The sequence below is a fragment of the Colletotrichum godetiae genome (assembly GCF_030913485.1).
Source record: "Colletotrichum godetiae strain CBS 193.32 chromosome Unknown BDP55scaffold_33, whole genome shotgun sequence".
Lineage (NCBI taxonomy): Eukaryota > Fungi > Ascomycota > Sordariomycetes > Glomerellales > Glomerellaceae > Colletotrichum > Colletotrichum godetiae.
In genome coordinates, this window is record NW_026851281.1 from 267,047 (window position 1) to 293,944 (window position 26,898).

The 26,898-nt window shown below is 52.9% G+C and overlaps 8 protein-coding genes across 8 annotated transcripts; 4 read left to right on the forward strand and 4 right to left on the reverse strand.

Annotated features, from left to right (window-relative positions):
* Nucleotides 1-64: 64 nt before the first annotated feature.
* BDP55DRAFT_730852 (cytochrome P450) lies at nt 65-1,739 on the forward strand (the record flags this gene model as incomplete). Its single annotated transcript, XM_060579748.1, has 2 exons — nt 65-1,491; nt 1,571-1,739. The coding sequence occupies 2 exons, from the start codon at nt 65-67 to the stop codon at nt 1,737-1,739; spliced, it is 1,596 nt and encodes a 531-aa protein (XP_060427114.1).
* A 204-nt stretch (nt 1,740-1,943) lies between these two features.
* On the reverse strand, nt 1,944-3,412 carry BDP55DRAFT_705753 (aromatic prenyltransferase; the record flags this gene model as incomplete). The annotated part of the gene is made up of 2 exons (XM_060578043.1): nt 1,944-2,133; nt 2,220-3,412. 2 exons carry the CDS (start codon nt 3,410-3,412, stop codon nt 2,031-2,033), a joined length of 1,296 nt encoding a protein of 431 aa, XP_060427115.1. The 3' UTR covers nt 1,944-2,030.
* A 1,411-nt stretch (nt 3,413-4,823) lies between these two features.
* On the forward strand, nt 4,824-6,230 carry BDP55DRAFT_730854 (O-methyltransferase; the record flags this gene model as incomplete). The annotated part of the gene is made up of 1 exon (XM_060579749.1): nt 4,824-6,230. One exon carries the CDS (start codon nt 4,824-4,826, stop codon nt 6,228-6,230), a length of 1,407 nt encoding a protein of 468 aa, XP_060427116.1.
* Nucleotides 6,231-6,596: 366 nt separating this feature from the next.
* Nucleotides 6,597-11,587, reverse strand: BDP55DRAFT_556904 (ABC-2 type transporter-domain-containing protein; the record flags this gene model as incomplete). Its single annotated transcript, XM_060569638.1, has 2 exons — nt 6,597-8,252; nt 8,342-11,587. The coding sequence occupies 2 exons, from the start codon at nt 11,585-11,587 to the stop codon at nt 6,597-6,599; spliced, it is 4,902 nt and encodes a 1,633-aa protein (XP_060427117.1).
* Nucleotides 11,588-12,904: 1,317 nt separating this feature from the next.
* Nucleotides 12,905-14,688, forward strand: BDP55DRAFT_770436 (FAD binding domain-containing protein). Its single transcript, XM_060581086.1, has one exon. It carries the CDS (start codon nt 13,026-13,028, stop codon nt 14,676-14,678), a length of 1,653 nt encoding a protein of 550 aa, XP_060427118.1. The 5' UTR covers nt 12,905-13,025; the 3' UTR covers nt 14,679-14,688.
* Nucleotides 14,689-14,801: 113 nt separating this feature from the next.
* BDP55DRAFT_232644 (uncharacterized protein) lies at nt 14,802-15,576 on the reverse strand. Its single transcript, XM_060566162.1, has one exon. The coding sequence runs from the start codon at nt 15,468-15,470 to the stop codon at nt 14,925-14,927; it is 546 nt and encodes a 181-aa protein (XP_060427119.1). The 5' UTR covers nt 15,471-15,576; the 3' UTR covers nt 14,802-14,924.
* Nucleotides 15,577-15,645: 69 nt separating this feature from the next.
* BDP55DRAFT_556926 (uncharacterized protein) lies at nt 15,646-17,001 on the reverse strand (the record flags this gene model as incomplete). Its single annotated transcript, XM_060569641.1, has 5 exons — nt 15,646-15,909; nt 15,971-16,082; nt 16,146-16,295; nt 16,379-16,537; nt 16,664-17,001. 5 exons carry the CDS (start codon nt 16,999-17,001, stop codon nt 15,646-15,648), a joined length of 1,023 nt encoding a protein of 340 aa, XP_060427120.1.
* Nucleotides 17,002-22,874: 5,873 nt separating this feature from the next.
* Nucleotides 22,875-24,739, forward strand: BDP55DRAFT_557179 (major facilitator superfamily transporter; the record flags this gene model as incomplete). The annotated part of the gene is made up of 5 exons (XM_060569667.1): nt 22,875-23,024; nt 23,157-23,637; nt 23,695-24,127; nt 24,182-24,423; nt 24,486-24,739. The coding sequence occupies 5 exons, from the start codon at nt 22,875-22,877 to the stop codon at nt 24,737-24,739; spliced, it is 1,560 nt and encodes a 519-aa protein (XP_060427121.1).
* Between the last annotated feature and the right edge of the window lie 2,159 nt (nt 24,740-26,898).

Genomic DNA, 26,898 nt, shown 5'->3' on the forward strand with positions numbered 1-26,898 from the left:
CAGCACGTCCTTCGGAACTTTGGTCTAGAGCTCCCCACTCACTAGGTAACAGCTGGAGGTCATCATGTTTCTCGACATCATTCCATCAAACGTTCACCTAGTCAATCAGGAGGACCTTCAGAGACTTCTCTGGACCCTCGGCCCGGTCATTCTCGGACTTATCGTCCTACGCACCATTTACTACCTTACCCTCCACCCCCTGGCAGGATACCCAGGCCCCTTACTCGCACGCATCACTGCTATCCCATGGCTATGGCACCGCGCCCACGGTACCAACCACAGCTGGCCACTGCTCCTCCACAAACAGTACGGCCACGTTGTACGTATCGGCCCAAACGAGCTGAGCTACAGCCACCCTGATGCCTGGCACGACATCTACGCCAAGGCAGGAGGAGGTGGCGACATGCCAAAGGACTACGTCGGACTGGGACCGGACATGGCGGCCCCCGAGAAGGGCATCGTGCGCGCCGAGAACGACACAGACCACCAGCGGCAGCGGCGGCTTTTCTCGCACGCCTTTTCCGACCGTGCCGTGCTCAAGCAGGAGAGCCTCGTGCAGGGCCATGTTCGCAACTTGATGAGCAAGCTGGCCGATGAGAACGCGGAGCCAGCTGCTGCTTCTGCTTCTTCTTCTCATCGTGATGGCCGCGTCGACCTCATGACTTGGCTGAGCTACCTCGCTTTTGACATCATGGGCGACCTCATGTATGGCGAGCCGCTCGGCATGCTCGAAAGCGACCATTCAGCGCGCCAATGGGTACGCGATACGTACTCAACCATCAAGACAGTCACGCTTGGCATGACCATGATGGGATGGCATGCTCCTCTGGGGCCATTGCTTTTAAAATACATCTGGGGCGGCAGCGGCGAGCGCCGCGCCCGGCACAACCGTTTCTCTACGGACCGCGTCGACAAGCGCCTGGACCGTGGTGACGACTCCGGCAGTGACATCTGGTCCATGATCATGCAGAACAGCGGCAGCGAGAAGAAACCGGGCATCTCGCGAGCCGAGATGTACTCCAACGCCGCGACTTTCATGATTGGCGGCACGGAGACCACCACGGCTGCTACGTCGGCCCTGAGTTACCTCCTGCTCACGCACCCGTCCAAGATGGCTACCCTGCGCGCTGAGCTCGATGCCGCCATCGAGAATCCAGAGACGGACATGACTTTCGCTCGCCTTCGGAAGCTGCCGTACCTCAACGCGTGTATCGAGGAGGCCATGCGGCTATACCCGCCTGCCCCGACGCCGATGCCGCGGATGGTGCCTACTGGAGGTCGTGTTGTCTGCGGGCGCTACGTGCCGGCGGACACGCGTGTGGATATCTCGCTGTACGCGATTGCGCACCATCCTGATAATTTTTCGGACCCTGAGGAGTTCGTGCCAGAGCGGTGGCTGGACGACAAGGACCGTCCTGACGAGTATGCTGGTGATCGGAGGGATTGTGTCAAGGTGTTTTCGGTGGGGCCGAGAGATTGTATTGGCAAGAAGTGAGTTCCACCTTGACTTCCATCTATTTTCCCAGATTTTTGTATCGAAGTGGAAGCCATTGACTAACATATCGCGTAGTCTTGCGTACCCTGAGATGAGACTCATCATGGCCAGTCTGCTGTACAACTTTGACCTCGAACTGGCTGAGCCTAACTTTGACTGGTTGGACCAGAAGAGTTACGGCATTTGGGACAAGCATCCGCTTTGGGTCAAGGTGGTGCCTCGTAAACATATAGGGTCCACGTGAGAGGCAATATTTTACATTGCGCCACCTGAAGGTTAGAGGTGATTACCTTAAATTATCTTGTGACTTTACTCAAGCTGGTATACAATAATAAATGAAGTCTTGCTCTGCCCTCCTAATTCAAAAGATACAATGCGGTGTGGAAGACTTAAATCTTTACCTGGAGCATGTGCTGAACTATGTTGTATCGATTAAATGATATTGAAGGCTAAATCAAGTAGTTCCCAGAAAGACACTATTCCATCATCGTACGAAAAGCATTTACTAGATTCATACATAGTTGACCAATGACGCTCATTCCCAAAACCTTGGCCCAAAATAGGCGCTGAACCCCACGCCCTTACTAGAAGAGGAAACCGATGCCATGGTATGCAGACCAGTATCTCTCTCGCTGCCGCTTTTAGGTTGAAAGGAGTCACAAGTCAGCATGCACACTCATACGCTCATTAAGCGTCTTATGAAGAGACAAGTGATGACACTTACAAGGCGTCTTGAACAGCAGCTCCAAAGTCGTACTCTCCAGACTTCATTCCCTGCGTCTGGAGTATTCGCTCATAGCGCTCCATAACTCCGGCCTCGTCACGAGCGTATTGCCATATGGGCACGTACATCTTGACCTGCGGGACCGTCTTTCCCGGTACTATCTCAAAGGCGAAGCAGAGCCCGCAATACTTGCTGTCAGGCTCATTGAGTGGCTTTTCCAGGCCGTCCATGTCGGCCGAGGAAACGTCTTCCATGTCCATGAGTAAGGGCCAGACCTGTGGGAGGAAGTCGGCTGAGGAGGCAGGAAGCCGGTCGCCTAGGGTGAAGACATTACGGGCTGACGCGAGCGAGTTGGCGTGAGTGTGGACGTAGACCTTGAAGCGAGGCTTCTTGTTGCGTGCCAGGCAGTCGATGGCGAGGAAGTAGATGTTGATGTTGTCCTCGCCCTGGGAGACGAGAAAGATTTTGAGTAGTCCCCATGCAGCCAACATTGCCTCGTCGCCCTCAGCAAGGCGTGTTGCAACGGACTCGGTGATGTTCACCAGCGACCGGCCTGTTGCGAGGGCTTTGAGTTGAGGGAAAAGGTACGCCTTCATGCTGATGGTCGCATTCTCATCGGACTCGAGATCGAATCCGGTATAACAAATTTGTCGCGGCAGCGCACCGTCAGCCTTCACTTCGAGCAAGCCTGCCTCCTCTTCGACAGTAAGGAGAACAGAGTCTAGAAAGGCATCTAGCCAGATACGATCCGCATGACAGGCAGACGCCAGACCTTCTAGCTTCTCACGCAATCCCTTCTGCCCTAGAGGGTCATTACACGCAGGCCCGGGGCTGGAATCCACCAAAGGCTGCACCGTAAAACGCACCTTGGCCCCTTTATGAGATGAAAAGGCAACGCTTGCTTCGTAAGGTGATTGGTTATGTGTCAATATGTAGTGCTGCCTGTCAGCCGCGGTGGGTGGCTGTTTGAGGCGGGGGACCACGGCTGCACGCACAAAGGCGAGATGGGCGTCCTGAATGTGGGCTGAGTAGGAGCCTGTCCAGTGTAGGAGTGAGGAAAGCGTGTTACGGAGAGTGGGGAGCCATGAGGAGATGAGAGGACCTCCTTTGGAAGTGGAAGTAAAAGAAGCATCGGGAGCGTCAACTTCGTTGTAAATGTTCCTCTTAGCGGTTCCATTGGCTTGATGGGCCATCGTTGGGTGGTGAATCTCCATGTTGAAACTAATTGAAGTCCAAATTTGGTATCCTAACTCAGAGTCTGGCGTTTATCCGTACTAAAGTTGCCTTTTCCCGCTTTGATGGTCACTTCTGCTCTTTGGGGGCCTCGAGTCACCAAAGCTCCTACGTTGGAGTTTACTTGAGTCACTTTTTTCTGGGCCTGTATGTGTCGAATGCTTAAGTTGACAATGGATTGCCTGTTTAGGAATCTCAATCGGTCGTTGTAGTTGAGATAAACCAACGCTCCATAGAGGCTAGGTCGTTTTCGGAAAGCGAATGCGAAAGCGTACAGTTTGCGCGGTATAGCCAAACCTATTATTGATCAGATACATTTGGGTTCCTGAGGTGTGAGGTGAAGGGTGAAGGGCTGTTCTAGACATGGGAAATCAAGGCTGGATGATGGGCAATCTCGATATGACGTGATTCCTGACAGGGCTGGACTTGAAGTTTAAACTACATGTTTCATGCGGAACACGCGGAAGGTAAGATTCTTGTTCGGGCGGCCGGGCCATCTCGACGAACTGGTGGGATGTACGCTTAGAGTTTGGGAAGTATCTAGTTTGTAAGGTTGACGGGCGTGACGGGTCCACGGGCCCTAACCTTGATGCATGTGAGAACGCTTTCCTCATGCAAGGCGGGGATCTCCCCGTAAGGCAGGTCTCCTACGGAAATGCCTTGAGTAATCGGCCCCGACGGCGGCGGAGTCCGCTTTTCATAACGCCTTGGCCGGCGGACTGAAAGAGATAATCTGCCCGCGCGGCCCTTTCAACAACGTGAAGCATTGGAGTATTGGAGCGATATGCCATTTTGATCTTCTCCCAACATGAAGATTTAGAGACATGACAACTTTGACAAGGCCATGGCGTAATGGGCACAACCAGAGCACAGTGAAGAAGGATTCGTGAGAACACCGTGTAAAAACAGTAAATCCAATAGACTTTGCGTTCGGACAATCGGCTCTTACAGCAGGACCGCTGTCATCTCGACTCTCGTATGGTAACCGAGCTCGTATGATAACCGACCAACGGGCACGAATACGAAGCTTAAGGAACTGACTCAAAGTCCTTTATCGCAACCATCACAGCCCTTTATAATATTCAAAGCCCAAGGCCCCCTGCAATGAAATCAGCCAAGCCCGGGGCAGTTACTCATATCCCTCTCAAAAAAACGTCATTTATATCAGAGCACAAGCAGTGCTGAGCCCGAAACCCGTAGGACTTCCTATCAACACCACCCCTGACCTATAATACCTCAACTTACAGACCCAATTGCAAGTAGTACCCCAGCATTAAGAGGGAAGCAGGTGAAAGGGAAAACAAAAGCGTGATACGCAATACTAATACGTCAGCAAGTAAAAGGAAACGACAATCGTCATCCCCAGTCAACATGGCCATCGGCATCGCAGAACAGAATGAACAAATCACATACCTCCGCTCGGTTCTGGCCGTCTTAACCACTTCAACTAATGACCTCATCGCCGAGCTCGCATCCTCTTCGGCTTGTAAGTCTACAGTAAGCAACGGACATGGAACCACGACAAATCATGCAGATGCTCGAATCCCGAAAACCGCCAAGGCGGAAGAAGCCCGCAAGCGCATAATTGCCGCCACAGCATCCCTGGAGGCGGCCGTCTTGACACCTCAATGGCGTCTCGGCCACCTGGCTCATAGCTACTTTGTATCTCGCGCGCTACACATGGCTGTCGAGTGGGGGATACCCCAGCTTCTGGCAAGCAATGGCCCCATGACGCTCGAAGCTCTCGCTTCCAAGACGGGTATCGTCGATGCGAGCAAGCTGGGCTTTGTAATGCGGACCCTCTGCTCCCATCACATCTTTGCCGAGACGGCTCTTAACGTCTTTGCAAACGACGAGGCGTCCACGGCCCTTGCTACTAATGAACGCCTCGCCAATTCTGTCCGCTACGCCTCCTTCCTCTTTCCGACGGCCAATGTGTTGCCTGGCCTGCTCATGGATCCCGTCCTCTGTGCGAGCTACGCGCCGCGAGACTCGGCGTTTGCCAAAAGCATCGGCAAGGGCATGGGCCAGTTCGAATACCTCAACGCGCACCCTGAGTGGCGTGACTGCTTCGACCTCTGGCTCGCTTCGCTGGGAGAGTATCTTCATGGGCTGACCGACGTACGGGGGTACCCCTGGGACTCTACCCTCCGGAACGGCGCCGTGATCGTCGACGTTGGCGGTGGACTCGGCAGCTCGATCCAGGCCTTGCGTACAAATTTCCCTAGTCAGAAGAATGACTTCGTCGGCATCGTCCAGGACCAGCCTGGCATGATCGCACACGCCACGGCACACTGGAACAAGACGGATCCGCAGGCGTTGACCTCGGGCGCGGTCAAGCTCACCCCTCACAACTTCTTCAATGAGAATCCCGTCAAGGGCGCCGACGTGTACTGGTTCCGGTCGGTCATTGTAGACTGGCAGGATGAAGACTTGACCACCATGTTTACGCACATCAGGAACGCTATGGCGCCTGAAAAGTCGCGTCTGCTTATTGGCGAGTACATGATGCACCCGACGTGCGGCGATGCTCTGCTTCCCGATGCGCCTGCCCCGTTGTTGAAGAATTACGGTGAATTCCAGGCCATGGGGCTCATTGCAGGGTTTGTCTTAACTGCTAGTCCCAACGGTCGCCAGAGGACCTTTCAAGACTTGGGTAAGGTTGTCAAGGCGTCTGGATTGAAGATTGTCAAGGTGTGGATCTGCCGTGGTCTGGGGAATGTGATTGAGTGTCGGTTGAAGGAGGACCGTGTAACTGGCACGGAGAGTAGTCATTAATACTTTAAGCAGGTACCAGATCTGATGAACCTATCTTCTCGCTTTTTCGTTTCAAAACACGTCCATGCAAGTTCTTCATATGTGCTTTCGACATCAGACACGCGAACATCTCCCTGCGATGATCTCGGTGTTGCGTGTAGTATTCTTCCAAACGATGACTCCCCTGTGCTAATATTTCCAAGTCCCAGTACCTTGTGAGGTTTTATTCACGTGTGGTAATGATGGACCAGAAAACTATTAGCTAGTATGTGTAAGTTGTATCATCGGTACTCAATCCAAATAAGAATAACTATCTCAAGATATGCCTTTCAAGATGATGGTACAATTTAGGCTATTACTCCAATCAAACGCATTAATCTCCTGCCATTAAATCCAATATTGAGGAGTCACAGGTGACCTTTGCATAGTGAAATCACGAATATCGACCTCCTGGTTCCCCTCTTCGCCCTCACTCAAATATCCCAACTCTGCTTCCTTGCCAATTATTTGAGCGTCGTCGGCGTTCTCCATGTCATCATCCCAGTATCTCTTTCCACTGCCTCCAAGCCCCTGTATGCCTCCATGAATAGACGAGCGAATTGAGCCAAAAACCTTGCCGGCCCGCGTGATCTGCAGAGACCTGTCCGCTTGTTTCTCTGACTCTTCCAGCGGGAACTTGGGCGGAGGTTCTGAATTGCTGCCATCTTGGTGTGATGATGATGGTGGTGGTGGTGATGGTGATGCTTTGGCTTTATCTTTCTTGGGCTTAGGCACGCGGATATAGTATATCCCAAAAGCAGCGATAGCGTTGAAGAAGATGTACGCAAACAAAATACCCAAGTCGCGCCAGCGATTGCTAAATTCAACATGCACCCCTGCTAAGACCTGATTCGTATTGTTCGTTGTGCAATACTTGCAGTTGTCCAGGACAGACGGATCATCGAGATATCCGCCTGCCATGGCGATGAAGGGCTGCAAGTACTCGCCACACGTCTGTCCAAGAGGCGGATTCACGAGTAAAAACTCATTCTCGGCGCAGTGGATCTTGGCATTCGCGAGCCCTGTGCCCAATAATCCCTCGACGAGATAGGTGAAGGGGTTAACACGGTACACCCAAACCCAGAACTTAGGAGGCGTCCCAAGGATGCCGTTGAAAATGAACATCATGACAAACAAGAGATTTCCGATGCCGGCGGCCTGGTCGGCGAGGTCAAAAGCGGCCCCGATCATGTGCGCAAAAGTACTTGCTTGCAAAAAGAAGACGAGCATAAACAGCACAGCTAGCCCACCGCGTGCGGCGGTGTCGTTTGTCTCTGCTGCATTACGCTGTAACCCGACGAGGTAGTACCACGCCACAAACGCCGGCGGGGCCATGAGCGCGTTGTAGGCCATCTCGACGATCATTTGCGCGCCCATAAAGGCGGCCCATGAGTATGTACGTGAAGGCTGCTCACGACCCTCGTAGAGTGTGCGCTGAGACACGAATATGGGGACTATCTGTTGCATCAGGTTGAGGTGCGTTGTGAGGAACATGAAGATGGCGATGGTCTGGATCGTAATGCCCACCTGCGTGTTTGGTAGGTTGAGCAGGGAGAGGCCGATGAAGAGAGCCGAGCCAAAAGTCAAGAGAATCTTTGCGTAAATGTAACTCGGAGTGCGCCAGTAATGTCTGGACAAACGCCTGGTCACCTCGAAAAACTGGGTGATTGTGGGAGCGGCGAAGGGGGGATCATCTTGTAGCTGCTGCTGCTGCGTTGCATCTTGGTGTTTTGTTTCTTTGAGTTTGGCCAAATGAGCCTTGACCTCTTCATACTCGGTGCTTTGTCGCCATACTTCGGGCCAGTCCACATCGCTTTTCCCGCTCCCGCTGGCTTTGACTTGTTCGAGGATGTACTCGGCTGGATTTTTGCCCTTTTTGGGTCGCGGTCCGCCATTGCGGACGAAATAGTCCACCAAAACCTTGGCATTGCGCCCAATCTGCCCGAAGTAGACGGTTCTTCCCCCTCGAGCAAGAAGGAGAAGTCTGTCGAACCGCTCAAAGAGCTGTTGTTCCATGTTAGAAGTCTTACAAATGCGAGCGGATTGGGGAAGAAAGAAGTGCGTAAGTATGAAAAGGAGAGGCTGGAACTTACAATCGCTGACGGCTGATGGATTGTACACAAGATGGCTTGCCCATTTTGCCTCAGTGTCTCGAGCAAAGTACAAATCGACAAGCTTGTCTGAGAATCCAAGCCCGAGGTAGGCTCATCCAAGAACAAAAGAAGTGCAGGACGAGCAGCGAGCTCAACACCGATCGTAAGCTTCTTACGCTGCTCAACATTGAGACCCTCCCCGGGGACGCCGACAACGGCATCAGCGTATTCTTCCATACCCAGAATTTCAATCACCTTGTCAACGTATGCAATCTTCTGCTTGTGGGAAAATCGGGCCGGCTGGCGGAGAACGGCACTGAAAGTCAGAGCCTCGCGCACCGTCGACGTGAGGAGGTGCTGGTCCTGCTGCTTGACGTAACCTGTCTTTTGTTGAAAGGAGGCATCTCGGGGGGACCCATCAACAAGCATCTCGCCCGTCACCACACCAACTGACAGGCGCGAGGCGAGGGCGTCGAGAAGGGTGGTCTTGCCGGCGCCCGAGACGCCCATGAGGGCAGTGAGCGTTCCCGGTTTGCACCACCCGTCTACACCGTCTAAAATGCGCTTCGTTTCCTTCTTCTTGATCTTGACTTCGTAACAGACGTTGCTCCAATGGAAGATAGCCGTCTGACGGTCGATGGTTAATTCACCCTCATCATCACCATCATGGCCGCCGCTACGGTCCGGTGCTTCTGTCTTCCCCTTTGTGATCTGGTCTTCCACATCTCGTGTCGGCTCCCCAGTCCGCCTCGTCGGGACTTTACCTCTAGGGAAGACAAGCATCTCTCCTTTGCTCTTTGAGCTGCTCACCATCTCCGTGGCAATGAGATGCAACACGAAATAGGCCACTGCGAATGCAAAGACGATGCCGACATTTCGCCATCGGTGGCTGTCCGCATATCGAAACGCGCCAGTGATGTACGCGCTGCCGTTGATGAATGTCTCGCCCGGCGTACCTCCCTGCGAGGCACACACGCGCGTCCGTGCCATCATACTCATGCTCGCAGCATCCATGTCGTAGCTTGGGCCAGCCGGAAGAAAGGTTTTGCAAGGAAACTTGCGTCCATTGCCGAATTCGTTAATCATGAGGGCCTCAAACCCATACGACACGGGGCTGAGCGTGGCGATCCAAGAAGCGTACGGCTTGTAATACATGGGCGGGACCGCGAACCCCGTGTACAGCGCCAGCGTGAGCAGCACAATAGTCGATGGCGCCATAGCCGCCGTGTGGCTCTTTGTGACGGAAGCAACGAGCCGGAAGAGTAAGCTCACGGCCAGAGTCATGGCGAACTGGACCAGCACGAAGTATAAAAATGACCCAGCTTCGTTGCGCATATTGCACATCCAGTAGAACAGTGTGTTGACCGTGATGGCGTTGAGCAGCTTGTAAGGCAAACTCATGACCAAATCGGCGGTGGCCTCGGCAGAAGCGTGATATAATGCATATCTGACATGCTTCTCGACTATGGACCGTTTGGCGTACAAGGTCGGCACCTCGAGTACGCAACCAAAGGCGTTGACCAGCGCTGCCGTGAACAGCAACGTGCTGCGCGACTTCATGGAATCAGCCGTGTCGGGCAGCCTGAAGAAGACGCTGGCAACGATGAGCGTCTGGAAGAGGTTGAGGACGAGCATCATCACCGTCATCTGCGGCGAGGCCTTGAGCAGCGCTAGGGAGCGCCACAGGCATAGAAGAACTTGGCGTGGGTATGAGAGGGTGTAAGGAGACTTCCATCGCTGCATAGACGACTGATCGCTCTTCTTGCTCTCCAGGAACTCGGCAAAGTGTGTGCGCGAGCTTCGCGGGCCACTGCTGTTCAGAGAAAAGGATGCGTCGTATGTGTCCAGTTCCTCTTCGACTTGACGGCGGTGACTACTCGTCCGCCATGCCTCGGCGAATTCATCGGGGGTACGTGGAACCTTTTGTTCGTACCCAGGCTTCACGATGCCCTCACGCTCGGCCGGACTAGTCATGGACGTCAGGAAGTCAGGCGTCGTCTGAATCTTGGGGCAAACAAATCCCAGCCGCTGGAAGTAACGCTTGGCTTCTGTCGTCTTTCCAAAGTAGATCTGTCTCCCCTCGTAGAGAACCAGGACTTTGTCAAACAGCTCGTAGGCCTCTTCTGGAGCTTGATAGATGGCTACCGCGCTCACCATGCCCATGATATCACTCTGGACGCGTAAAGTCTTGCAAAGATCGACTGTCGCGGCGCTGTCGAGTCCGCGTGTGCTGTTGTCCCAGCACTGGATCGGGGCGAAGCTCAGCGCCGCCTCGGCGATGCTCACACGCTTGCGCTCGCCTCCAGATACACCGCGTACTGTGTCGCCGTCGGTCCCGCCTACGGGTGTCTGCATCGTGTGTTGGATCCCCAGCATGGCCATGGTGACGTCGCGCACCCACGTCGCATACTCGTCCGCCGAGAGCCCCGCGGGCCGGGTCCTGGGTGCTCTTGCGCGGGCTGCGAAGAAGAGTGTGTCCGCTACTGAGAGTGCTGGGAAGTGAACGTCCTCTTCAGCGGTGTAAATGGCGTCGCCCTTGAAGTAACGCTTCATCTCATCGGCACTCACGCCGCGGTAGTTGAGATGAGAATCCTCCCCCACCTGCGTGCCTTGCGTATCTCCTGCCATCGTACGCAAAAAGGTCGAGCAGCCACTGCCTGGCGGACCCAGAACGCAAAGCATCTCACCGTCATTGACGACTCCCTCGATATCATGCAGGATGCGCACCTGTTGACGCTTGATACGTAGTAGGCCACGCATGGCCCCCGCGGCCTTGAGCCACCACGCGTTGCCCACCGTAGTCTGGAACGCAGTATCGGACCCGTAGCCCGACACGTTTAACTTGCGAAAAGCGACGCCGGCCTTACGTACCTCGCAGCTGTCGGAGCGGAGGCGATAAAAGGATTTGGCCCATTCCCGGGCATCAAAGTTGTCGCCAAAGGGGTCGAGGGGTCCATTCTGCTTCGGCGCCTTCGAGACGTCGAGAACAGAGTCGCTTTGAGTTGATGATGTCGAGACGTCGCCATTTTGTTGTTGCTTCTCGAGGAAAGACTTTGCTAGATCGACGAGATCTGTGATGGCCTTGTATTCGTCCGCAGATATGTGTACGGACCTGGGCCGATCGTCACTGGGAGGTGGGGCGCCGGGAAAGCTAAGAAGAGAGGCACGATGGCGAGACGGACGCGAAGGTTGCAATATCGGCCCCTCTATCTCTGCCTTGTTATCGGTAGAGAGTGTGGCAGGCATGGTTGCAATTGACCCAGATGTATATACGCTCAGCCGCTAAAGCCTGTCTGGCAAAACGGTGTTGTTGAAGTTCACTTGGTTCGACCTCGACTCTCCAAAGTGTTAAATGTGGGATCAAAGTGAAGCCTAGAGTGCGTTGCAATGTCGCCCTTCGATACGTTGAATTGCTTTTGATGAATTATTCTGAATATACAGTCACCGCTACCACATTTTATTGGAGGCATACGCGCCAGGCACGTAAATGTCTGCAACTATCTATCATTAAGTATTCTCCTACATGTTCTGGACCATGCCGAAGTAACTGCTCAGATAGGACTGTTAAGATGGGATGGATCGCTGAGGTGTGGCAGCAAACTGCAACGGCTGCAGACTGCACGGAGGGACGGGAATTCGCGTCTAAGCCCGCTCCCTATCATCCAGCGTCGGGAGTGGCTCCGAGTGGTGTGGAAGTTTAACCAACCTAAAACGGAAAGAAAAGCAGTCGACTATAGTTTGGGTGTCTAAGTATAAGGTTGGAATTATGTGTAAGCAGCCGGGGGGAAATGGATGCGAGTACGGAGTATTCGAATAGAATTTCCGGCCCGTCCGTTGAACGGATGGCCCGGCACATGAAAGCAAACAGTGTGAGCCGCATAGAGCTTTCGCGCTCGCAATCAACGCGCAACAAACCTTATTTGAACTCGCTCTGAGCTTAAACGTCAACAAAGAGGGGGGGTACGGATACGGGAGCGAAAGGCTGTCTTGACATCATGGCAACCCGTCGACCTAGAAACTGATTGAACTCTTGGAGCACTGACGAAGTAAACGGCAACCGGTCTGTTTGACGTTCCCGAGACGCAGAACCGGCCGCCTAAGTTCATGATGACAGCCTAAACTCTTTAGTACGCCAAACCTATATGAGTAATAGTGACCGATGTCTTTCAGCATCCTGTCGACCATTGTGTGCCACTCGGAAGTCACCAGTGAACTCAAGAAAACGGACTATCACAGCACAGAAGGGCTATCTGGTGCTGTGAACTCGAGAAGCCAGACTTACCTGAGGCCCATGTAATCTTATCCAATCATAATAGGGAAATCTGTCGCAAGGACCTCACTCGGATGACGGAGTATAAAGTGAGTAGGCAAGGGTTATGCTACAACATTGAATGTCATGCAGATAAAAGTTCACTTAGTTTGATCTCAGCGGAAGCAGAAAGAGGAAAGAAAGCACAGACCTGTGAGCTGCAGCCAAGGTAACCAAAGGGAGATCAGACGCTCAGTCATTTAAAGACATATTCGGATATCCCACATCACCATGTCTTGGCGATGGTCACATAGCTGAGATTCCATTCTCCCCATACTCATTTTTGGCATTAGGTGATCATCGCCAACCATTCGTGATATCACAAGCAGGGGGGGTTTTTTTTTCTTCTTTTTTGCACTGATACACACGCACAAGATGGAAAAGACGCGCGTTGTCATCGCAGGGGCAGGACCGGTAGGCTTATTTACAGCCTATCTCCTCGCCCGCCAAAACATCGAGTGTATCATCCTCGAGAGACGCCAAAACGTATCAGAGCACCCCAAAGCCCACACAATCAACCCGTTGACGCTCGAAATATTCCGCCAGGCTGGCTTAGATGTGACTTATATCCGGCAACAAGCAGCCAAGCCCAAAGATGCCGGATCGGTGCGGCTCGTCTATGGCCTGGCCGATGCCGAAATTGGCTGCTTTCCATATGAGCGCCAGGATGATGAGATGCACAACTTGACAGCTGAGCCCTTGGTGAATTGGCCACAGCCGGAATTAGAACGCCTGCTCGAGAAAGCTGTCATTGAGACAAGTCTCGTTCAAATCAGGAGGGGATGGCAGGTTGATGCTGTCGACATCAACGACTCACAGGAATCTGGCTGCGTCGTCTGTTGCAGCAGTCTCACTGGACGAGAAAATAACGGGAAAACAACGCGACATAGCATCCAGGCTGATTTTGTCATTGGGGCCGACGGCGTAAACTCGACTGTGCGAGACAAGATGGCCGGTATCGACTTTGAATCCATGGGACCAGGGCACGTCTACCAGTCCATCGTCTGCAAAGGCAGTCTCCGCGCGGCGCTTCCACCAGGTCGTGAGGCCATGCTCTACTTCTGCTTCCATCCAGAGCACCCCAGCGAATTCATTGCACACGACCTTGACGCCTCCTTCGTCCACGTTACGCCCGTCATGGGCTCCTCGTCAGAGGCACCACCAATTGAGGCCTGTCTCCCAGGTCTGCAGTACTCGGAGGTCCTTCGAACCACCTGGGAGACAGCTCCGCGCGTGGCATCCTCATATAGCGATACGGCGCACCGTGTATTTGTCGTCGGCGATGCCGCTCACAGCTTGCCGCCTCAGGGTGGTCTTGGTCTCAACACGGGCATCGCGGACGCACATAACCTGGTATGGAAGCTAGCTTCCGTCATCAATGGAAAAGGCACTCAAAGCCTTCTCGCCAGCTTCACCCGCGAGCGCAGACCTGTCGCACTCGCGAATCTTGAGTACTCCAAGGGCAGTGAGGCGGCTTTCTACTCCGTCAGTACCTCTCTCGTTGGCCTCGCGATCCAGTTCCAAGAAGCAAGGGCGCAAGAAGCGCCGGGTTCGGAGCTCACCATGGACAAATTTCTCCAACGGCTCGCCGTTTCCGCGGCGGCGGGCGGAGCTGTCACAGAGGCGAGCAAGCACTTTGACTCGCTTGCCCTCCAGCTCGGATTCATCTACGACGATCCTTCCTCTACCAAAGCTTTGCTTGATGACCCGACGGTCTACCTGCCGCGAGCGTGTCCTGGGGCGAGGCTGCCGCATGGAACCACGAATGATGGGCTATCTCTCTTAGATCTTGTGCCCTACAATCGATTTACCGTGCTGCACTGCGCGAATCCAGCATTCGCGTCGTGCGACTGGGCTGTAGATCTGGCAGGCCTTGGTTTGCCTGAGAGTTGGTTTAGCGTGGTCCCGGATATCAAGGGGGGTAAGGGGATCATTGTGAGGCCGGATCATCGTGTACTGGTGCATGTAGTCAATCCAGCGCAGGCGGATAGTGCGGTTAAAGCGTACTTGGGTCGTGGGAAAGTGTAAAACAGCTGACGGTATGCTCTCGGAGTTCTGATATTGAGTTCGAAATGATATTGAGTCTTGTAATACAATGACACATTGCCTAGAACAATCTTGAAAAGTGAAGCTGTTCATGCCTGGTGGCAATTGAATCCAAGGCCGGGATCACATGCACTCCCAACCACTTCACCCATCATGCAACAATGAACAATCATACTCCCGAACTTCTGGAATCTGAGTCAAGCATCATTCCAAAGTAAGAACGCTCCCTCAGTCGCGAGGCAAGCCTCCACCGGTAACCTGCGAAAAACGCCCAAAGCCTAGACAAACCGCAATCGCCGCCAGCATTCCCCACTGCGGAAGCATAGGTCGCCCATCTACATAAGCCCTGATGGTCCCGTACGTGACTACAGCCCCGTTGAAGATCAGCGCGGGCTCCCTCGTCTCGGGGGCGACGACGGCCGCGCCTACTGCGATGCGTAAAGCTGCCCCAAAGTATCCGGCTTGTCGCGGGCTGAGGCGCCGGCCAAATATTTGTGACATCCATTCACTTTTACCGGCGTAGTAGTCTGCGGCGCGGCGGTTGGGGAATGGAATGCCGATGAATGGGAGGGCGGAGATGACGCAGAGCCCGCCAAAAGTGTAGGATGGCAGGGTTGAGAGTGTAGAAAGGTCAGCCATCGTGTCTGGCCTCGATAAGTCGAGATTGATAGGGTGCGGGTTGACGAGGGCGGGTGCCAAGCGGGGGTAGAGTCTAGTTGAAGGACTGGTGATGAAGCTGGTGATGCAGATGGTGGCCTGTAATACCAGTGACATTCCATATTTGGCTGATTTACCCCTTACGTCAATACGTCAAAGTCAGCACTAATCCCCTTTGGACCAAACATTCACATGTCTTCCGCGTTAGCGGACAGACTGGGTTTCTAGTCGCAACCTAGAGACATCGCGGGGATGGTAGACAGATTCAACTGGCACGCCATCGTCTCGTCATTCATGCTATGATAGGAATGTTACTAGATCTACTTGATCTGCTCTCCCTTGACCAATGGTCCGGCACCTCCAGGCCGTCGGAGCGCGCCGAGGACCCCCTCCGCAACTCTGGCGATGGGCTCGCTTGCATGTAATAATCGGGCTGTTGCGCGTAGGTCGAGCCTGCACCGCGACTATCGTGACCTCGCTGGTAGTCTTTTAATAACGCGTAAAAGAATGCTGTATTTGCGACGATACAGGCGCAAAGTATCTCTATGGATGCCCACTGCATAGAGCTCGTTAGCAGGCGATCGTCGAGTTTCGAGATGTACTGGCTGAAAACCTACCATTGAGCGAGATCTTTGTGATACTGCCTGGTTCAGTATCATGGGCAGTCGCAGGATGGTGATGACGACAACAACGCCGGCGATGCTGAATAAGAGCACGAGCTGCACCTTACTATAGAGGAGGCGTTAGTCCTTAGACAATCACGCATTGAGACATTGAGTGGGGAAAACAAACACTTTGCTGTCGAGTTTCACATGGCGAAAGATGGGAAAGGGGAAGATGATGAGCGCGATATCGGTAATGATATTGAAGACAGCCATTGTGACGAGGTTTCCGAGGGCTCGATGACAGGTGTTTGCGCCGGTAGGATCAGGGGACCACATGCTATGGATGACCGTGTTAGATGGACCCAAAGCCTAGGAGTGTGTTCCGTTGTGCCCGGTTGGCAAGTAGAGGCAATGACTTACAAGTGAAGTGGCCGACATTCCGTTAGAGTGGGTATCAAGATAACAAAAAACGTAACAACAATAAACCACCAAAGAGCATTCGTGACAGCTTTGCCCCATCCAAAGATGTCCACAAAGCGAGAGTAAAAGTTGAGCAGGCAGAGCTTCAACGACCACAAGCTACACGAAAGACACGGCACGGTCAGTAATGAGCCACGTTAGACACACCGCCTTGACTTGCAGTCCGCCACCACCACCAAAGTGAGGGCGAGGCGGGATAGCACGGCGTAGGTGTAAGCGACATACAATAATGCATAGAATATGCGAGCTGGAATAAGCAGTTTGTGTGAGATGATGTAATACTCTGCCAATTTCTCAACACTGAGATTGCGCGCCGCGGCTGCTTCCTCGGTGGCGGCATCGTAGGTGTGCGTAGGGTTGAGGTAGAAGGAGAGCGAGATGCATGTCGTGCGGCCTATGAGCGGGAGGAGCGCAAAGGCCATGTAGGCATCGTCGACGTGCCACATTCGGTGGCAGGTATCGTGAACTTTACATCGTAAAAGGATGCGGTAGCCGCAGCGAACAATGATGAGGAGGGCGCAGATACTGGCCGTGACGATGTCGAACGTCACATCTGCCGACATTTCTGTATTGGTAATGTTGTCGTCGGGTTTCGGTTGCGGTGTCTGGCTGCTGGCGCGGCGGCAACGAAGGCCGTTATGCTGGTGCTGACATTGTTGGTTCTTGTACGTTTTGTCGAAACGCCTCTTTCCCTCCCCGAGCGAGTTCCCTGTTGTTCTGGCCCTTCTTTTCGCAGGTTGCTATATCCGTGTCCCAATGTGATCTTGATAGCTCTTCTTTGACAAGACTTGAACTGCGCAGTTGCCCTTTGGCTGAAAACGGCCGATGGTCCCAAGGTCTCGGGATCCCCAGTGCGCTGAATAAGGGACGGATTCTGAAGTGGTTGCTCTTTTTTGGGAAACGTTTTGACGTTCAAAGTGTGGGGAAAAGGGAAACGCAGATGGGACGAACTTGACAAGGCCAGAAAGGGCACAGCCAGATGTTTAAAGAGAAGGACGGGGCGGAGCAAGAAACAACCACAAAAAGGCCGTCGCTGAAAGAAGAGCCGCCGAGGAATGGGTTGGAAAAGGGAGGACGGAGTGGGATTCGCAAAAGTAGGGACGTGGATTCTGAGTCAGCTACTACCACCCGGCACCCACCCCAGCCCAATGCCAAGCCGTCTTTATTCTAGCTTCTGTTGGATTACCGCGCGGGGTTCGACTTGATTCGATCTGGGAAAGGCGCGGGAGGGACGCAAGGGAGGGAGGGTATGGATACGCTAGATGTGTCTCTAGAGAGGCACAGAGGAGGCGAAGAAGTGAGAAGGAGGAAGGGCAAAAAGAGCCGGCGAGGAGAATCGGAAGAAGGGGGCGGACGAGTTGTGTATTTTGAGGGGAGATAAATGGTTGCCGAGTTTGCATGCAGCTAAACTTTAGGGAAAAGGTCATTGATGATCCGAGAATGCGGTCCATGAGGTGTGATTCGCGCGATGGCCCGGGGGAACGGTAAAGGGTCGCCAACCAGCATTGTTTTTGCAAGGGGAACATGGAACGAATGACAAGACAGACCACTCGTCGTGACGGTGAAGACCAAGGGGCCCTGTCACGCTTGCCTGTCTGTCTGTAACTACTCGTAGTTAGTACGAAGAACTTGGTGTACGCCACTGTGACGACGCGAGCTGCTCAGCTCCTGGGACTCTGGCACTCTGGCACGCTCCTCCACCGCTCTGCTGCCCTTCACTCGGGTTGTCGGGGCCCTAAGCTGCTAAACAAGTCGATGGTTCCAATTTCCCCGCATGGAGATGCATGGGGACACCCATGTAGCCAAGCGCCGTTGGTGATTCGCTTTCGTAACGGGGAACCGGATGTCGAAATGAAGACTTTTCTCGCCCTCTCAGAAGTCTCAGGTGGCGGACAGAATGGTACGGAGAAGCAATGTCTCGCCTTTCCGTGAGACTTCTGGGGGTCCCTGTGAGAGATTCTCGGTATGCCGATTCAAAGAGGAAAGTTTGATTTGTGAACCTATACACAATGGTGATAAAAACATGTCCGCCCGACGGCACACAACGGCGTCCCTGCCTCTCTCTTTCCATCGGTTGACAGACCTCGTAATTAACCGCCCTTCCTCCCCTCGGCGTCTCTTTGAGTTCAGTCTAAAGCCCGACTTCGGGTGGTTGGCATGGGCGCTTGGCCGCTTGTCGAACCCGTCTCGAACCCAAAATTGGGCTCAGGTCTTCTTCGAGTCCTAGCGTTCACCCTCGATGCAGCCCGCACAATCGGATGGCAGAATCGGTCCAGAACTTGGCAGAGACTGGCTGTCCGTAGCAGAGCTGTCAAGCTGGCAGAACGAAATCTCAGCCAGCCCGCTACCCAGCCCATCGATGGCAGGGTTGTTGACAGATTGATTTCCCTCGGGGCACTTGGGTCGAAGCTCCGTCCGTCTCGAGAGCTCCGCTCGCCGCCAGTCCCCCGGCGATGAGGCGATGAGGCGATGGGGCGATGGGGGAGCTGGGTACGCACGAGCATTCACTTCACCTAAAGCTCTTGTGGAAGCCCATTTCACCTAGACCGTGTTGGGAACACGAATGGGCCAAAATCGACGTAATCAGGGCTGTGGTAGCATCGCTTCCAGCTCCTGTGGGTTGCCGCAAACCTGCAGCGCATCCGTCAGACAGCCAGAACATTATTAGACTGGATGTCTCACGACCTCGTGACTAGACGAACGGGCAAGACGGGATGATCTGCGTTTCGCAAAATTACGTGCAGTAAGGGCACTGTCAGTCTGACAGTACTCCGTAGGCTGCCCAATGCTGCCCATGCCGGTCATGATCTTCCCTGCAGGCTCTGTCTCTCGTTTTTGACTCCTGATAAAAGCCTGAATAGGTTGATCATGTCTGGATTGATCCTTTGGGGTTTTGCAAATGGCCCCCTGGCCCCCATCGTTCAATGATCGACATCTTTTGCCGCAACTGCCTGCCGCGCAGCGGCACAGGTGCTTACTCTTACTGTGCATCTCTGCCACTTTGGTTCTGCTTGTCAGCTCTTCTAGGCCTCGCATCCTCATTGCAACCGTCGAAAAGATTACACGAGGTTTTCCATTCCATAGGCATATCTCCATCCGAAGTGTTCTAATGTCAGATTGAAGCGAAGGCAGTGTTCTCAGCCACAATTTTCGGCAACCACAGCGCCCGAAGGTCGTTCTTTGTGCCCCCAGATCTCGTGCCTGCGCCTCCAACTCGGCTACACCCGGTGCCAGCGAAGTGTCGCGCCCACCGGGAATTGTCTGGCGTTTGTGTCTGATTTAGCTTGACCGAGCCCGCAAACGCCCCACAAAACAAAGTCGTGAATCCTAATGTTTGAAGAAATGAAGCCAAAAGGAGTAGACGACTATACGATACTTTCCATAAGACTGAGCTGCGATGAGAGAACCAAGGGTTTCATTTAAGGATAGGCTGAGCTTTGGAGCTTGGAGGAGACGTCGGTGAGTAAGTGGGACCCTTAGTTGCACGTATCACAAACTTTACTTGCGAACGGGTGTTCCCAACGGATACCAGCTAACGAAGAGGTCTCCGGAATGAAATTGAAGTTTTAAGTGTAAGGTTTTGCACTACTCACGACATATCCATAGTTGCCTTTCAAGCCTCAAACTTTGCCGTACGGAAGCTGTACAGGATCACGGGGGATATTCTGCTTTCGATCTTGATCGCATTCCAAGAACCCTTGTGGACTTGGTATCGCCAAGTCATCATCTCGGGAAATAGAGAACTCGCGCTGTGCATGTTCGGCTCCGTCTCTGTGTGACGTCGCATTCATTACTCCTATTCACCAGGACTCGAGCGACTGCCGAAGACTGGATAGAATTTCGGCCAAGCATTGAGGTCGGCGACGTGTCAAATATGTTTTCCGTACTTGATAAAATCTTCGGTCCGGCGATCTGCTGAGCATATCTGTACATTCATACTTCGTACAAGTCATGTTCTATCGCAATTAGTACTCGGATTTCGGACCGGCGACGAGATGAATGGAAACTGCCTACGGCCCTAACAGCTCGTTGTTGGCGCTGCAAACTTGCTTTCCTAACTGCATGGTCGATGTGACCAAAGGAGGACATAAACACTAAGCGTTGCTGGGCAACACAACACACAATCAGACCTACTTCGACACTTTCGGAAATATTCCGATGATGTTCCTCCCGTACTAGATCTGCAGGCTTGGTTGAGAATCGAATAACTCAATATTGCGGCAAAGTGTTCCTGTGTGACTGTATCGGTAGAATTATTCTACCTTTCCACATGAATTCCATATGCTCCCATGTGTTGTAAATTTCGGCCAGCAATGAAATCATTGGTAATTATTGAAGTGAGAAATCCAATCCTATCCGCGAGTGAAGTAACCGCAAGAATCGCTTCACCGGGATATGTCAGTAGTTCTAGGTCAGGCCGGTCAATCATTTAAAAACACCCGCCCTCGCGTGCTCATCAGCATAAATCTACGCATTCTGCGTCGCCCCCGCGATCGTATGTAGTCGCAAGAATTAGAGATAGAAAGTACCAAGGTATAGTAAGGCTTGATGTTAGTTATTATGGGTGGATCGCCGTTTGAGCCTAGTGTTCCAACGAATATAAAACCAAAGATAATCACAAACTAATGGCCCTTTGAGCCGCTTGGAGAGGAAACTCAAGACTGCACTGGCTCATTCTGGGCTCCGGAGTAAGTATCTTGTCTCGGAAATCTCACGTATGAAAGTGGCGGGAAGAGCTATATTTGGGGTTGCCTTTGGAAATCGTGTAATACCTTAGAGATAGTGAAGTCCTTCACAACTATTTGACATGCGGGCATCAGATAGAGACGGATTAACGCATTGTTTACGATTACACCGTAAGGCAATGTACTGGCGCCATCTAGCGGTTGATGGAATACCTACGGCAAGCTACTCAGATAGCCTGTAGGCGAGGCTGACGGCGTTAAGAAGGATATCTCAGCCTAACATTCGCCAATTTCTCCTAGATAAAGACCCCATCCTCCACCACCATCCCAGTACGCATATCTTCAGACAGGTATCTCAAATGGGGGTTGTTATCTCAGGCTTGCGTCAGTCTCTTTATCTCAACAAAGGTTAACAACTGCCGAACAGCAATGAGACGCAAATCAGTAGCAAGGGGTATCACTTGCAAAGACGTCTGCCGGAGTGATCCGTCTTACACCAGCGAGTTTTATGTTGGAATGACGGAAGCGGACCGCCCCTCCGGACGATAAGCGCCGGAATAATCCGGAGCAATCCGGAACGGACCGGGTGGAGAACGGCCGAGGATGGAGCAAGGGAATTATGGGGACGGAACGGGGAGGGGGCAAGATACGGCCTATCCACCAATCATATTCGTCCCTTGAGCTCACTAATCTCCCCGACTATGGAACACACTTTCCTCCTCTCTCCGCTCGTTAGTGTTGGCTCTACTCCGTACCCAAGTGCGGGAATAAGATGGCAAGTCACATGACTTCAGCCAGAACTTGCATGTTGACAGCTTACTCTTGGGACCTGGACGGCCCGCGAAGCCTCCTCTCTTATCGAGGACAGGCTCATCCCGACCCGCAAGGATGCCGCGGCGTGTGGCGGCCAACGCGGTGCTCTCCTGCGTGCCTGTGCCTTCTCCAAAGTGTCCTCCCCGCTGATCCGCTCCCAACCTCGACGGGAGCTCCAATCTCGCCTCGCACGTGGGGTGATGTTCGTGCACGTCATTGGCGAATGGCTCTCCCGCCAAAGCACCACTAACGGAAACGTTTCATCAAGAGTGGTGTAAAGCGATGCTTCGACCGGTTCTGTATCCAATGAGATCTCGTCCATATCGTTGGTCTACGCTCTCGTAACCTCCTTAAGTTCGTCTTTGAACCTTTGGAGGCGAAGACGGCCCCGGCTTTTCGCGGTTCTATCCTATGATGGATCAGATACCGGTAGCTCGCCCAGGTCTCCACTGTCCTCTCGGTGTGGTTGGTGCCTTGCTTTCTACTCTACTCGGGGAAATACACGCCGCGTTTGAACATGGTAGCCGCAAGAGAACCATGCCATTACGGCATGCAGCTTAATCGCGCTACGAAATGGGCCAAGCGAATGAGATAGGAAGCGGTCCGGCAGACGACGAACAGGATAGCTTCAACGACATGATCCCAAAAGTACAATAGTGGAACACTTCGCCCTGCGCCAATTTCCCTTGGCCGTGTAACATTGGTTGAGGCTCGTTCCTCTCTCACAAAACCACCCCGCAGAGAAGGCAACTTGGACCTTTTTAAATCGTCTGAATTTTACTTTTTCTTACTTTTCTGCTTTCGTTACGCCCATCATCCCTCTCTCTCTCCCTCTCTCTCAATTTTGCCGCTCCGCTTCTCCCCGTCCTCGTCTTTTCCCTCTCCCTCTCAACCACCAAGCATCAAAGTGCATGGTGCATCACGAACCGGACGCAAAGATGTTCGACCCGGCGACGCAGAAAAAGACTGTCGACTCCGGGGCTCCGGCCTCCGACATTGAAGACACCTCCGTCAGCTCGGCTAAAGACATTCTGGAAAATGAGGGCGAGGACCCCGTGCTCGCAATGAAAATGCACCTCGTCAATGACGTATGAACCTTCACAAACCAACCAAAAAAAGCTTCTAGAGTCTGGGCTCACGGTCTCTCACCCAGACACGTTCGCCGCCATCACAGCTCTCATGCAACGCTTAACGCTTAACTACAGAACTAACTAACCCAGGCAAACGATGAAATTGGCTGGACAAACTTCCACTGGAAGCTCTTCGTCCTCAACGGCTTCGGCTACGCCGTCGACTCGCTCATTGCCTTGGTCCAGTCTGTCACCAACGCGGGTGCGATGCTTGAACTCGGGAAGCCGTCAACGTACTCAAACGCGGGCACTGTTTCGCTCTACGTCGGTTTGCTCATCGGGGCGCTTTTCTGGGGATTCGGCGCGGATATCATTGGGCGGAGGATCGCGTTTAATGTCACGCTGCTCATCACGTCTCTCGCGACAATCGTTTCGGGTGCGAGTCCCAATATTGAATCGTGGGGTTTCTTCACCGCGCTATCGGCATTTGGAGCTGGCGGTAATTTGGTGCTCGATCCGACAGTCTTTCTCGAATTCCTCCCGAGTAATAAGCAGTGGACGGTAACAGCGCTCGCATTGTGGTGGGGTTTCGGGCAGGCGTTAGTGGGCTTCATTGCGTGGGGCTTCTTGAGTAAGACGTGATGGCTTTCCCGGCTTGCTGCTGATGAGATGCTGACTGTTTATTCAGCTCAGGAACGATGGAACTGTACCGAGGGTATGGACTGTAACTGGTCCAACAACCCCGGCTGGCGTTACGTATCTTTCACCTCGGGAGCATTCGTCTTCGTAGCGTCCGTTGCACGAGTGACCGTTATGCGCCTTCAGGAGACACCAAAGTACCTCCTCAGCGTCGGCCGTGATGCCGATCTGGTGCGCAACTACCAAAAGATGGCGCAAAAGTACAACCGGCCCTGTTCGCTCACGTTGGAGAAGTTGACGGCGTGTGGGCAGATCAAGAACGCCGGCCAGAGCAGAAACAACTTGAAGTTTGTGATTCGCGAGCTGGGCGCTCACGTCAAGGGCCTCTTTTACACTAAGAGAATGACGCTTAGCACTGTCTTGGTTTGGTTTTCGTGGACACTGATTGGACTGGCTTATCCCCTGTTTTATGTTTTCCTGCCGTAAGTTTCCAAAAGGCTTTGAAGAATATCATGGAAATTGACTGATAGCACCAGATCGTACCTTGCGTCGAGAGTGCCGGATAACACCGAGACTCCATTCGAGACGTGGCGAAATTATACGTTGACCAACATTTCTGGTATTCCCGGCCCAATTATCGCTGGTTACCTGGCCAATATTCCTCGCATCGGCCGCAAGTACACGATGGCCATCGGCGCTTTACTCTCCATGGCGTTCTTCTTCGGTTACACGGCGGTGTCGACCGCTGACCAGAACATCGGCCTCAGTTGCGCGATTGGTAAGTAACTTGTTCCTCGCCCCCCAGATTTGAGAGCATTTCCAGCTAACTTGCGGACTCAGCTTGTGCAATCAACATTTACTACGGTACATTGTACGCATACACTGTCGAGGTTTTCCCCTCAGCCCATCGGGCCACGGGCAACGGTATCGCTGTCGCCTTCAATCGCCTCATGGGTATCGTGTCTGCTTTTGTTGCGAGCAGTGGTAATACAGCAACATCGGTTCCATTGTATGTCTGCGCGGCGCTATTTGGAGTCATGGCCGGCGTGTCCGCTCTGTTTCCCTTTGAGCCCTATGGAAGGAGAAGTTCCTAGACCTGCTAGAAATTTCCGAGTACACGTTGGTAGCGTTGCTTCGGAAAGCCAAGCAGCTCACAGTACCTGCATCACCTCGGGTTTTCAGTGTAAATCACACTGTGTCAGCGGTACTGGGTGATGCGGAAAAGAAGAGAAAGAAGCGGAAGAAAGAAAACCTCTGATGTCCGCACCTCGTCTGGGCCTTACACAAGAACCACAAGTAGAGGTTATGGTTCTAGAGATTATCTCAAGAGCTAGATATTGACAGGTCCGCTTCGTTTTTTGCTGCTCAAACTGAGCTTGTGGTTGGCCATTTCATCGCCAGCTCAGATGTTAGATACCTCGTTCGATTGCTCCATCACAAAATACGATACCCTAGTCAACTCCATTCTTATCCGGTACCTATTACCTAGTACCTGCATGTGATAACGACGGAGATACTTGCAGGTGGAGCTCCGCTACGAACAAATAACCAGATATCCAGCTCAGACATCTGTCACCAACAGATGTTCGAGAATTATCTGATGGCCCTACAAGGAATGTTCGATGGTCACCGCCATACTCCTTGGATCACCACACCTTCGGCTCGGCCTTCTGAAAAGCTCGGAGCTCACCCCACTTGCTTATTACTCAGAAGTTGAAAGCGTGGCAACTCGATGGATTGCGGGGCAACTATGTATAACTTTCCGGTGCTAGACGATTCCGCCGATCTTATTGGACCTTATTACGAATGTCTCCTTGGTAAGTTTCCTTCAGATCGGACTGGAGCCTCAAAATAAGACGTGCAAAGTCTTACTCAAATTGCACGTGTTCATCGGTTACTAGTGGAAGAACGTTGGCCATCGGCAGGCAGCTTACTTTACTGACATATACCGTCACGCAGCGTCCATATCCTTACTGACACTTTAGCTGGTCGGACAGACATTGGACAGACTGCCTTGGGAGCTCGTCCAACATCCCAGTCCAGACCAGAAACTTTAGCCGTCGGAAGCAGTTTTAGGCGGCCTGGCGGGCCGGGAGATCAAAGCTCGGCATCGAACTTGGCCTCAGCTCCCCGCGCGCGCGGTTCCCACCCGCCTTATAACGAATGCATTGATGCAATGTTTATAGCCCCTCAATGCCCCTCTCAACGTGATCGTTCTCGTCAACTTTAACCAGGGTCTAATGTCCGCCTCATTATCCTTCTACATCAGTCCAGGCGCTCTTGGCAGGACTGGATTCTATGTTTCCCCTCCCAGTGACTCGTTTCATGGATCGCTCCACCGTGCTGTCGTGTTGATTTACTCGTGTCGATCTGAAGGCCAAGACTTTTGAGACTTTGGGATCGGCGACAATGAGGGATTCTCCAGCCGAGGCTCATCTGAATAAAACCTGACAAACAAAACACTTCTTGTCAAACATCACAAACTTTCTATCCATGAGCATGAGGTGGTACTGGGCGGGCAGACAGTTGAGTTTGGGTCAAAAGAGCCTCTTTGCGGGAGAGGCGGGATAGAGTCCAAACAAGTTTTGGTTCCGCGCAGGAAGCGGGAAGTTAAGGCAAATGAGGGAGCTAAAGCGTGAGCTATCACGTAGAAGTCTTATTCCAAGTTCTTCAATGACATTTCAATGGAAAGCGTAGAGATGAGCATGTTCAAAATTGCCTCTTGTGCTGGAGTGCCGTTGATGGAAATCATACTGATCCACTTAAGAGCAGTTCCTGACAGCGGCGATCATCAACCGTGCCATTGTTCCGAACGAAACGGAACATGGGGCCAGAAGATCCCCAATCACTAAAAAGAGTCGACTTTTGCCGAGCCTCAAACGAAGAATCCCTGCCCTTCAGTCTCGATCAAGGCAGATGTTTCGTCAAAGACGGGATGGGTGGGAGGCCCGCGGGACTATTCTTAGGTGTGCCGCCAGCAGCAGCACCAAAACAGACTTCGTCGCATACGAAATCCTGACTTCAGGACCTCCGCGTTCGTGGATCGTTCACGCACATGCATAAACAGTGCTGTTGGTTCAGTTGATGGATGCCGTGACTCCATGTCGTTTTCGGGGGATCGCATATTGGTGCCTCGCCGAACCCCTCTCCAATGTCCCCATCGTCGTGCAGTCTTGGCCTTCGAGACTTCTTGTTGAAACTTGCGGGTAAAAGTCTATGTCGCTCTGGCCGGAGCATCTGGCCTCGTTGGTGA

Excerpts from the sequence above, each read along its gene's own strand:
- BDP55DRAFT_770436 (XM_060581086.1), top strand. The coding sequence starts at position 13,026 with ATGGAAAAGACGCGCGTTGTCATCGCAGGGGCAGGACCGGTAGGCTTA.
- BDP55DRAFT_232644 (XM_060566162.1), bottom strand. The coding sequence starts at position 15,470 with ATGTCACTGGTATTACAGGCCACCATCTGCATCACCAGCTTCATCACC.